Source organism: Bombus huntii, chromosome 6 (assembly GCF_024542735.1).
Source record: "Bombus huntii isolate Logan2020A chromosome 6, iyBomHunt1.1, whole genome shotgun sequence".
Taxonomy (NCBI): Eukaryota; Metazoa; Arthropoda; class Insecta; order Hymenoptera; family Apidae; genus Bombus; species Bombus huntii.
The window spans coordinates 16,080,945-16,092,576 of record NC_066243.1 but is presented as its reverse complement, the minus strand read 5'-3'; the positions used below and the strand labels follow the sequence as shown (position 1 = coordinate 16,092,576).

At 32.0% G+C, this 11,632-nt stretch overlaps 4 protein-coding genes and 1 long non-coding RNA gene across 9 annotated transcripts; 1 reads left to right on the top strand and 4 right to left on the bottom strand.

Moving 5' to 3' along the window:
• Window positions 1-629: 629 nt before the first annotated feature.
• Window positions 630-994, bottom strand: LOC126866392 (uncharacterized). The gene is made up of 2 exons (XR_007689858.1): window positions 929-994; window positions 630-822 (listed from the first exon to the last, which is right to left on the bottom strand). It is a non-coding gene; the product is annotated as an uncharacterized LOC126866392 (long non-coding RNA).
• On the top strand, window positions 922-4,678 carry LOC126866362 (probable tubulin polyglutamylase TTLL2). 2 transcript variants are annotated; one of them, XM_050619846.1, is made up of 9 exons: window positions 922-1,067; window positions 2,173-2,298; window positions 2,389-2,492; window positions 2,566-2,695; window positions 2,790-3,066; window positions 3,139-3,341; window positions 3,417-3,680; window positions 3,857-4,065; window positions 4,140-4,678. In XM_050619846.1, exons 1-9 carry the CDS (start codon window positions 990-992, stop codon window positions 4,258-4,260), a joined length of 1,512 nt encoding a protein of 503 aa, XP_050475803.1. In that variant the 5' UTR covers window positions 922-989; the 3' UTR covers window positions 4,261-4,678. The 2 variants fall into 2 exon arrangements, with proteins under 2 accessions (XP_050475803.1, XP_050475802.1); XM_050619845.1 differs by having other exon boundaries at window positions 3,767-4,065.
• On the bottom strand, window positions 4,562-6,730 carry LOC126866382 (40S ribosomal protein S4). 2 transcript variants are annotated; one of them, XM_050619896.1, is made up of 6 exons: window positions 6,574-6,730; window positions 5,860-6,118; window positions 5,502-5,599; window positions 5,246-5,417; window positions 5,056-5,185; window positions 4,562-4,738 (listed from the first exon to the last, which is right to left on the bottom strand). In XM_050619896.1, exons 1-6 carry the CDS (start codon window positions 6,574-6,576, stop codon window positions 4,612-4,614), a joined length of 789 nt encoding a protein of 262 aa, XP_050475853.1. In that variant the 5' UTR covers window positions 6,577-6,730; the 3' UTR covers window positions 4,562-4,611. The 2 variants fall into 2 exon arrangements, with proteins under 2 accessions (XP_050475853.1, XP_050475854.1); XM_050619897.1 differs by lacking the exon at window positions 6,574-6,730 and adding an exon at window positions 6,261-6,547.
• Window positions 6,731-6,902: 172 nt separating this feature from the next.
• On the bottom strand, window positions 6,903-8,592 carry LOC126866379 (deoxyribose-phosphate aldolase). Of its 2 annotated transcripts, XM_050619888.1 has the most exons (6): window positions 8,150-8,592; window positions 7,907-8,085; window positions 7,688-7,823; window positions 7,437-7,610; window positions 7,234-7,358; window positions 6,903-7,158 (listed from the first exon to the last, which is right to left on the bottom strand). In XM_050619888.1, the coding sequence occupies exons 1-6, from the start codon at window positions 8,172-8,174 to the stop codon at window positions 6,994-6,996; spliced, it is 804 nt and encodes a 267-aa protein (XP_050475845.1). In that variant the 5' UTR covers window positions 8,175-8,592; the 3' UTR covers window positions 6,903-6,993. The 2 variants fall into 2 exon arrangements, with proteins under 2 accessions (XP_050475845.1, XP_050475844.1); XM_050619887.1 differs by having other exon boundaries at window positions 7,234-7,610.
• Window positions 8,593-8,742: 150 nt separating this feature from the next.
• LOC126866365 (putative ATPase N2B) lies at window positions 8,743-11,577 on the bottom strand. Of its 2 annotated transcripts, none has more exons than XM_050619857.1 (8): window positions 11,445-11,577; window positions 10,694-11,077; window positions 10,198-10,383; window positions 9,874-10,115; window positions 9,634-9,802; window positions 9,431-9,571; window positions 9,220-9,339; window positions 8,743-9,148 (listed from the first exon to the last, which is right to left on the bottom strand). In XM_050619857.1, the coding sequence occupies exons 2-8, from the start codon at window positions 11,063-11,065 to the stop codon at window positions 9,026-9,028; spliced, it is 1,353 nt and encodes a 450-aa protein (XP_050475814.1). In that variant the 5' UTR covers window positions 11,066-11,077; window positions 11,445-11,577; the 3' UTR covers window positions 8,743-9,025. The 2 variants fall into 2 exon arrangements, with proteins under 2 accessions (XP_050475814.1, XP_050475813.1); XM_050619856.1 differs by lacking the exon at window positions 11,445-11,577 and adding an exon at window positions 11,163-11,336.
• Between the last annotated feature and the right edge of the window lie 55 nt (window positions 11,578-11,632).

The following is an 11,632-nucleotide window of genomic DNA, read 5'->3' as shown; positions in this document are numbered from 1 at the left end:
TATATCCACATAGACACAGATAGCGAAGAATAGCGGTCGCGCTTTTACGAATTTCTCCGGAAACATTTGAGAAATGGGAAGACAGAGAATGTAGACGTGATTTTTTTGATACGGTTGAAAGGAACCTGTCATCGCGATGCGCATAGTTGCAAGTTTTAAGCTTTAAACTGCACCAGTCGATATTTATGCTATTTCTGGTACAAGTAAATCTGGTACAAATCTCGATGAATAGGCGTGTCGGAAAGTCGCGTGTCCGCAATATCCTTAAACGGAAATCGGTGTAATTCTTTCGGAAGTTCGCGACCGATGAAGCTTCCGGTGTCCTTGTGGATTCGCGGTGTCCAGCGAAAGCCCATAAAAGCTGGAAAGCGGCGTGGAAGGTGGCATACGAGCAACCTGCGCGCCTGCGACCAGGTCATAGCGATTGCGTAGACCGAAACGTGGCGGTGCACCAGTGAGAATCGAGATTCCGACTCGCTTGCATGCGGGCCCATCGAAATATTTAAATACGAAAGACTAATCTTTAACGAGAATGTCGTTTCGAAGAATAACTCGCTATAATCGTTAAGATACACTTTCTTGGATATAAAAAAAAAAAAAAGAAAAGAGAACGACAGATATAATCGAGATATGTCTAGATTACACGCTTTTTTAAAATCATCAAGAGCTACATGTTGATATTTTGTGAATGAAAAGTGCGAGGTATGATAAGATATCTTGAATTTCTTCTTACTTTGTGTTACTAATTACCTTTCTTCCTTTTTCTTTCGGACTTTTCAAACTTGCCACAAGAACAACGGGAAACCGGTGTTGAACGCTTTCCTAAATAAAAATATCGCTTAACGCTTTAATCTCTTTTCTCCGTTTCACGTAATCAGAGGAACAAAAGTGTCGCTATTATTTCAAGAAAGAAGATCGATTATACTACCGTGATACCACTAATCAGAGTTATTGTCCTCGCGCGCTCTTCCAAAATATAATGTTTCGATATGGCAGTGAGATACTTGGATGGTCCTTTTGTGTTCAGACTCAACGACAATGGTACAGGACCGCATCTTCTTATACAGGTATCGATATTCTTAGAATCGTACATGGCGCTCCGAACGTTTCTTTGAATTTCAGCCTTAGCTATTGAATAGTAGAAGCGCTATGTATGGATGATATTAGATGCTCTTCATTGAAAAGACGAAAATCGAGCGAGTCACGTTTCAGTAAAGTGTGTATCACGATTGCGTGGGTAGTTTAGCTCTAAAATGCAATGAATACACGTAACACCGGTAGGTACATAAATGTTAGATACGTTCCGTCACGCTTTTATGTCGCTTGGAATTTGTTCGACACGGTTACAAACTTAGCCGTGCCCTTGAACTGAATACTTTTCAAGGTACGTACGGTGTGCATATGCACGTACATACCTGCAGAGCCAAACGAGATGCGACGCGCTTTTGCGTGCACCATTTTTAGAAACACGGCTATTAAATGCGACATGCAATAATAATAGACGAAGAATAGAGTTGTTGGGGCGCACCGTTACGACGATTCACCTCTTCCTTCCATACGATCTAACACAATAGCGATGCACGTACTATGCAGCCCGAAACAAACTTTCATCGGCAACTTTGATATAATCGTGATGTTGCTCTGGACGTTTCGTTACGTAAAAATTAATTTCTCTAGTCATTACGAATAGATAGACAGACAGATGGGGGAGGGAGAGAGCAGGCTATTAAAACGAAACGGAAACGATTCAGGTTATAAGAATAGAGTGTAAATGTGGTCGATGACCTTCCGCAGCGAATCGATGGTGAAGTTATAAGAAAAGAATAATAAAACTAGGCTACCGTAACAGCGAAAAGAGATATACTCGAATTTAATTGTAATTAGAGGCCTTGGTTCGCTTTTCATATCAAAAGTAACCATTCTTAATGCTCTAATAACACGACAAATAAATCAAGGGCGTTCTCTGCTATTTTTGCACGCGCATTCCAACTTTTCGCAATTATAGAATGCGTAATGTTCCAGTTTAATAGATATTTTGCTCATCGCATCCGTTCCATCCGTTCGAGAGTCACGCGATAAAATGTTCTTCGCTTATTGTTAGAAGAACGAACTTTGATCCGTAAGTAAGTTGATAAACGAATTGTACATATGAATGGCATACTTTGATCACAGGTTTGTACGGAACGGGGCTGGAGAGAATATACTGGCGAAAATAATGTATTCAAAGATCGATGGAATTTATGGTGGCGATCCGGCGGCTTCCCCCTTCCCCATTACAAGCTATTACTCCCATGGCAGGTAATAGGTCGTCTGAATCTCCTATGTTAAAATCGATTCCGATAGTAGCAAAGTGACATCTTTTCAATCGTATTCCCGTGAATCTTTTAGTTTATCAACAGAATTCCGAAAGGGAGTTCGATCTGTCGAAAAGACAATCTTATCCGTCATCTTAGATGTATGAAGAAGATGCACGGTTCGATCTACGATTTCAGGTATAATCTAGAGTTTAACAAGATATCGTGAGAATAATATTCGATCAACGTTATCAAAAATACAACGCGTTAGTCCTGTAGGATATAACTTGCCATCGGAATATACTAAATTGGCGGAAGAATGCAGCCGCTGTGAACACGACAGAGTTTGGATCTGTAAGCCAGTTGGTCAAAGTCAGGGGAAAGGAATCTTTTTGTTTCGTGTAAGAATCAATCGTGCTACGTGAACATCGATGATTAAAGGATAAACTTAACTTATTAGCTGAACTCGTCAAATGCAGAATCTTACGTTTCTAGAAATTAAGCGATCTTACATACGACAATGCAGCAGTGGTTCAAAGATACATCGAGAATCCCTTTCTGATCGGAGGTTATAAATTCGATCTACGATTATACGTGTGCGTACCCTCTTATCGGCCTTTGACGATATACTTGTATAAGGAAGGATTGGCGCGTTTCGCTACAGAAAAATTTTCATTAGAACATTTGAACGATCCTTTCCGGCATCTCACTAACTTTTCGTTAAACAAATTGGGTCCAGGATACTCTGAGAAGAAGGAACGCGTCGGTTCTGGTATAAAATCACTGTCACTAATTTAAAGTTTCTTAGATTGTACCATAGATAGTAGAATTCGAACATTCGCAGGTTGCAAATGGACTTTTAGACAATTGAGAAGATACTTCGAACAAGCTGGATATTACGATTGGTTTCTTTGGCAGAGAATAGCCTGTTTAGTCAGTTTAACTGTATTGAGCCAAGCCGCGAGCATACCGAAATCTTCAAATTGCTTCGAGTTTTTCGGATTTGACGTATTAATCGACAGAAATTTAAAACCATGGTTACTAGAGGTTAAGAGATGTCTCATTCGCTTGAATTATTAATGAAAATTATTGTTAATTATTCGATAATCGACATTTGAACAGGTCAATCTAAGCCCAGCTTTAAGTAATGACTGCGAAATTGACTCTGAAGTGAAGAAACCTCTGCTGCATGACCTGTTCGATTTACTAGGTCTTCCAGTATGCAACACTGGTCTCTCACTTTTTACGATATGGTCAACAAACCCGATTGACGATGAGGTTGAAGCGTCTTCCAAGTTTTGTACAAATCGAACCATGAAAAAGAAATCGAAAACTTATCGGGAAACTGATGGTTTTCTAAATATATGCACGGAACTTCGACCTACCGTATGTATCTAGAATAAAGTAGCTATGGACAAATATTGAATTTTTGTTTTAGAAATGCTACATTCTATGTCCATTTTAATTATTAGCTTAAACAATCAACTATCAACAATCCTACAAATTTATGGTCTCGTTACAATCCCTTGTTAGTGGATAAGTATATTCCACGCGGTTTTCAGGGTAATAACCCAGAAAGCAACAATAAAACGTCGATATGGGATAATGGTAAAGATTGGAGTACGCCATGCGCGAGAGAGGGAGGCTGGATTCGCATTTATCCGTTGACACGAATCAAATCAGAGAATCCCATTAATTATGTATCATCTTTATCGGAAACTACACGAATTGCAGAAAAGGAAACCAGAAATATCGTACTTTCTATACAAAAGTAATAATTTCAATAAATTTTTCCAATTTATGGCAAAATATCAGAAAAGTATATATAATTGATTTCCTTTGCAGATATTTAAAAGCTGCCAAAGAAGTGCACAAAAAGAATGAGAAATATAGAGATGAACAGTATAACGCCACATTACGGAAAATGGTGGAATTAAATACCGAAATTTGGCTGCCATCGAAATAACTTAATATATACAGAACACATATTCGGGTCTTTTATCTGCATATTCTTTTTATCATTTAAGCAAATCAGCACAATATGCTTTGACCAATTAAATGATTCGATGATACTACATTTAAGCCAGACTTTTCACAGCCATAAATATTTCTCAATATTTTTAATAGCGAAATATGTTTTAAAATCGTATTTTAAACATAATTATTATAGAAATATTAACGAAAAACATTCCCATTCTATTGTCGTATATATTCTAAAATACCATATGTGGGTGATTAATATGCGGGATAAAGGAAAGAGACATATATATTCACCAAGAAATTCTCGGTTTATTGAATATTTTCTTGCAAATGTACATTAATTCACTCCCTTTGCTGCTAACCTCTTGTCGCGCTCTTCAGCAATCGAAAGCTTAACACCTTTGTCTCTTGGTAAGCTAATATACGGCTTTGTACCCTTGCCAATGATAAAAACGTTGTTCAACCTAAACGAATGATTTATATATGATATAACAGCTGGCTCAATAATCTAACGTAGCTTAGATTAACTTAATAAACAATAATACTCGTGTTTCCTAAATGGGTAATACTGAAAAGTCTATGTGAAAACAATCAGTGACCAATATGAAGGAAATTCATTTTGACCAACTTTTGACTACAATATTTTTTATAATATATTATAGCTTCGATTATGGTCACCATAAAAATAAATTTACTTTTTCTTTTGTAAAAATTTGAAAGCAAAAAAGAATGTGCAAAAATCATGAAGTATAAGCAAATAAAGAGTAAATATTTTAAGTACCTTGTGGCAAAAGTATGCCCTTGTGAGTCTTTAATGTGGCAAATATCAAAGGAACCGGGATGACGCTCGCGGCTAACAACTGTGCCTACACGTCCTAAATTTCTCCCACCGGTAATCATACAGAGATTACCTAAACAATAATAATCGATTAATAAGTTTCATATATATTTACGACTAAAAGATATTATACCTGAATCAAATCGAATAGAATCCAAGATTTTGCCTGTTGCTATATCTAAATGAATGGTGTCATTAACTTTAATTAAAGGATCTGGATAACGAATAGTTCTTCCATCGTGCGTTACCAGGAATGGAATACCTTTTGGTCCAGTTTGAACACGTTTTACCTTACACAATTTGTACTGCAATAAAAAATATTTAATTTCTTAGTTAAATAAAAGATATCTCATTGAATTATCCATGATTTTTTGTCAATGATTAAATACCTTGGCCTCTTCTGCTGTAATTCTATGAGTGGTAAATCGTCCCTTAACGTCATAAATCAATCGAAAATATTCACCAGTCTTGTTAATGGTAATAACATCTAAAAAGACAAATTGAATTTATTAATTATAAACTACATTTAGTTTTTCATATGTCTTAAATATATTTTTTAAATGATATAAAAAGTGTGCACTTTTTGGGTTATACAGAAAAAATATTTGATTCAATCTGTGACCAAAATAAAGAACTTTTATTTTACTATTGGCTAATGTTTGACTATAACATTTTGTTTGAGAAATGTTATAGCTTCGATATAGCCTTATATATACTTAAAGAAAATAAAGTGTCTTATGAACTTACCCATGAAACCTGCAGGATAGTTGGGGTCAGTTCTAACCTTGCCATCAACTTTAATCAAACGTTGCATCACAATTTTTGTTACTTCACAATTAGTCAACGCATATTTCAATCTATTGCGAAGAAAAATAATAAGAGGGAGAGATTCTCTTAATTTATGAGGTCCCGTAGATGGACGTGGAGCATATACACCCCCAAGTTTATCTAACATCCATGCTTTAGGTGCGTTAAGACGCTTCAAATGCTTTTTCGGTCCACGAGCCTAAAAACAAATTTCACATACTTAATGTTATCGTCTCAAATAAAATGTACAAGAATTCAGCGAACTTATTAATGTCAAAGATATCATTCAATATAATATTGTCATTCCATAAACAAAGAGGTTAGATTAGAAGTTAGTTTACCATTTTATCTCTTTTATTTCCTTAAAATATAATAATCATCAAATGTCACACTAGAAACTTATTTCTGTGAATAGATTTATAGCAAATATTCATATGAAGTATTGATCTGTTCGTTATAAAAATGTAACCTTTACGCGCACATCTTAACCGTATGTCTTGCTTCATAAAAATGAAATAAATTTAACAAATCATATAGAGATAAATATTCACTTTAATTCATTTAGTTTACGCTTTACTCGGATATTAAAAGATACAACACACTATTCAACCGATGTAAACGGATTTTATGTCAGCAACAAATAGTTGCACTTACCATCTTCGTTTTCTAAATGGAAAAGGCACGTTCACGCGATGTTACTTTCTGCAACGCCACTATAGCCAATATGGCGGATACGTGTGTATAACTGGTCGATGCTTTTTTAAACAACTTACATTATATTATATTGAGTTAAAAATTTCATAATTTTAAAGTAACATAAATTGTAGTTATGCTTCAAGGCATAAATACTATATAAGTAATTGTAAATTGTAATTATATGATAATGTTGTAATCATAAAATCGTACATTCTGTATTATGTATTTTCTTATTTCAATATTTCTGACTTTAAGAATCAATGGTATAATGGAAAATGTAAAAGGTATTTGATAATATATAAATCTTTTAATAAATGGATATAAAAGTATTACAAAATTACAATAACTATTTGAAAAAGATTAAATGAATAATAAAGATTAATTTGATTGTATTGCTTCAACTATGTTGTCCAATAAGTTGGAGGCACCAATTCTAAATAAATCTTTAGATAGCCATTCCTCTCCTAATTCCATTTGAACCAACATCATCCATTCTAAAGCCTCCTGTGGAACTTTAATACCACCAGCAGGTTTTAAACCAACCTAAAATAATATATTTCAATACCAAATGTAAGGCATGAAATATTGCTTTTCATTTTTTTAAACAAGAATTTATACCTTTCTCTGTGTGGATTCATAATAATCCTTGATTGCTTGACACATAATAACTCCAGCAGACAAGGTAGCATTTATTGCTTCTTTTCCGGTAGATGTTTTAATAAAATCTGCTCCGGCCATCATTGCTATCATAGATGATTTATATACATTCTCTAAATTACCTAATTCTCCTGTAGCAAGTATGACTTTCAAACATTTGTTACCACAAGCAACACGAAATGATTTTAGTTCTTCATATAATTCTTTCCATTGTTGCATCAAAGCCAATGGTCTGTTAATAACAATATCAATTTCATCAGCTCCTAGTTCAACACCTATTTCTACTTCACGAAGACGCGTTTCTAATGGAAACTGTCCAGATGGAAATCCTCCACCCACTATTTAGATAACAATAATATATTTTGTTATTTTTTAATTTAAATATTATTAGAAAAGAACTTACATGTATACTTACCAGTAGCCCTGGAAATTTTATGTTCTTTATCAAGTTTTTCCAATATAGACATTGCATCTACAAATCTCATGGGATATACATACACAGATGCAGTATGCAAATGTGAGTTACTTGGTAACTTAAGAGGGTTTACTGCCTGTAATTATTGAAATACATAAAAGTCAATATTTTTAAAGATGTCGTAGAGATCAAAATTTTTAATATAACACTAAGTATTACTTTAGTACACAAAGTTTCAATTTTTGAAGGTGTATCATCACCTCCTAGAGTAGTTAAATCTATGAAACCTATTGCTTTTACCAACCAAGCAGTTTTAACATGATTTTCCAATTTATTAACTCTATAACGTATAGAATTAATTTTTCCATCTATCGCAGATTGATCGAAATTCATTGTAGCTAAAACATAAGTATATAAATGTTAAAAACACGAAAAATTGTAAAATTCTTAAATTCGATTTACCATTAGCCAACTTTTGAATATCCATTATACGTCTTTTAAAATTTTCGGAAATATTTAACCTTACTTAAATGCGTAAAATGCGTAAAAATGAACACGTAAGAAGAGTGTAAGTGCTTTAAATTTAGGAGCGATATCAATTAGAAAATTTTTTTAGTACTTGATAACATCGCAGTGACCTATAATTTACGATTGTTGGCAGATCGTACAGTAAAGTATATAAAGACTCATATATGTGTGCATTTGACAACATATCATTTCTCAGTTACTTTATCTTAATAAACCTTCTCCCACTTTATTCTGATATTGTATATTGTGATATATACAAATGCTACATTATAAAATGTATCACATATACCCCGCGAAAATGAAAAAAAAACTTTTGCAAGCTAAAAAATATTCGTTCTAAAGTGAGAATGACTGATCAATATAATTCTTAAATAATAAGTATTAATTTTTATTTATAAAAGCATTAAGAATATTTTCCTTCAGATAAAGTCGCAATTGTGACATAGAGGCTGTCTTGTCATGCCTATTTCTGGAATGAAGGATTGAAATTGTCGATTTTTATTTTACAATTATTAATACATATTAAATATTATTTGATATCTAAATTTATTATAGCATTTGTTTATTGCTGAATATTATGTATAATAAAATATATAATAAATAAATTTACATAATAGTAATAAATACTATAAATATTTTCTGTAATATATAGCAATGTTTGATATAGCATACTCGAATGTACTTGTTACTTTTTCGAACTAATAGTATTCTTTTTTTGAAAATTTATTACCAACAGTTTGCAATTTAGTCATCAAAATTAAAAGAATTTCTAAACAAAACTACTAAAATTTTTACTAATATAAATTATTATTATCTATAATGTTGCCATTGTTCCCAATACTGGGCGGTTTGCATTTCAGAAAGTCGAGATACAGTGCGATCAAAAGCAAAAAGTTCTTCTTCTCCAGTAAAAAGATTAGATTTGTAATTGTCCTGTTGAAGATACAAAGTTATAAAATTATATATCAGTTAATGAAAACAACAACTTTTGTTTCATAACTTACTGAACCGTGTGATATTTTTAAATCATCCATTAGCATTCGTTTTTCATCTGTATATTCACTATCTCCTTGTGGGATAAAAAGTTCTGTATGTGGAACAGCTGCAGATATTACAACTCGTACCTGACAAAAATTTTTTTTTATTTAAATATAAACATTTATAATGATTTAAATTGTTAAATATGAAGAGTAGATAGAACATATGTAAACTTACCTTATTGTCATATAGTGTATCAATTAATGTAATAAATCTTCTGGTTTGTGATTTAAGACGAAAATCTAGTTGTGGTACATCTCTTATAATAACTGTATGAAATGCTTGACTTAGTTCTAAATAATCACTAGCACCAAGTGGCTGCAAATAAAACAATTGCTTGTTATATTATAAATATCTAATGAAAATTTGTAACAACCTACTCTATCACACAATTCTCCAAAAGTTGAATCCAACACTTGACCACAGGTTCTTTCAAATGTAACATTACGACCTCTTATAGAAATAGTTCGAGACCTCACAACATCATTTTCCTTTGAGCATAAATATTTAAACATTTTGTCCACATCACTAGTTGCATCCTCTCCTTTTCTATAAAAATTTATCATTTTTTAGAGAGGAGTATTTTATTATATGCCTTATTTGTATATCACTATACGTACATGAAATAAATTTTTTCATCTCTAAGTCCTGTTTTCAGCCTATAATCTACCCCTGAATCTAGGGAATTTATAACGCAATAATTTTTTAAAACCTGTATAAATGGAATAAAATTTCCTCTCTGTAGCCCATTTTTGTATAAATCATCGGGTGCTCTATTACTAGTCGCAATAACTATTACTCCATTATTAAAGAGTTCAGTAAATAACCGTTTCAATATCATAGCATCTGCAATATCAGTTACCTATATATATATATATATAATATTTTATTAATACATGTTACATTAAATCATAAATAATTGATTGTATATTTCAGAAGTGAACCTGAAATTCATCAAAACAAAGTAACCAAGCTTCTTCAGTAATACTTTTCGCAACTGGTGGTATTGGATCAAATGGTTGGAGTTTAGTACTACTAACATCTCGTACAATATTTTTCTTTACTTCGTGTACTTTATTATGTACATCAAGCATAAAAGAGTGAAAATGAACTCTTTTTTTATTCTCGATCTAAAATAATACATTTCAATATAATTACCTGTTTCCTTAATTAAAAGATTTATTTTTTAATAAGCTGCATATGGAAAACCATTTATATTATTTATAGTAATTATAGTATTTAGAGTACCTTTATCATAGTTCAAAGAAAATTTTTTTGTCATCAGTACCTTTACTATATAAAGTAACTCCTTTGTTACATTAATTATTTAATTATGTGCATGAATTATGTTGAAAAGTATTATGAACTGTTAAATTGTTAATTCATAATACTTTGTGGCTATCCATGTGCAATAATTATATGAGCTATAAACTATAATACCTGGCAACATTTGTAGAAAAGATCCATCAACATTGTTTTACCTCCACCAACTGCTCCATGAATATATAGTCCTTTTGGTGGTTGTTTTCTTTTCCTACCCAACCATTTATCTAATAAGTTGAATTCTTCAGGTTTGTATCCATTTATTTCTTCATAAATGCTCTGCAATGTTTTAGCAACTTTCATTTGATGTTCATCTTCCACTAGTTCTCCTTTTGCAATTTTATTTTTTAACATAACAATTGGGCCTTTCTCAATTAAACTAACATCATGAACATATCCATGACGTTGAATATGTTGTACAAATTTGTTGGACAAATTTGTAAAATAGTTTTGATTAAAAAATTTTTTTGGTAACAAGTAAGTCATCATGGGAAAGATGTCCTAAAGGAAAGGTCATAATTTGTTATCTATGTATGTTACTTATGTATATTATTAAACGCCAGATTAGGTAAATACTTATTCTTACAGATAAATATTTGACAAATATACATTTAATTTAAAAAATTAACAAAATATAGAAAAACTTTCTAGTGTATATGATCAAAGATATTCACATATTTATCAAATTTACGTTTGACAGACAATCAGCATGTTAACCTTTATATTGCATATGAAAATACATTACATGTATCTACCTTAAAATAGAATACCCACACTAGGAAATTTAAAAAGGTAGGTGTGAAGCATGATATTGATAAATATGAAGAATTGAATAACTGAAAAATATATAATCAAATCATGTACTTACACTTCTGTTTTCTTCCTTCGTTGTTATTTATTAAAACTGATTCTTTCATGATATTTTAATATTATTAGAAAGAAATTTCATGTACAAAGAAATTCAGTTTGAAAAATTATCTACCGCGCGTTATGTTATGACGTAATTAAAAAGGAAATATGGAACCATCAGATGCAATTTATTAATGGCTGTTCATA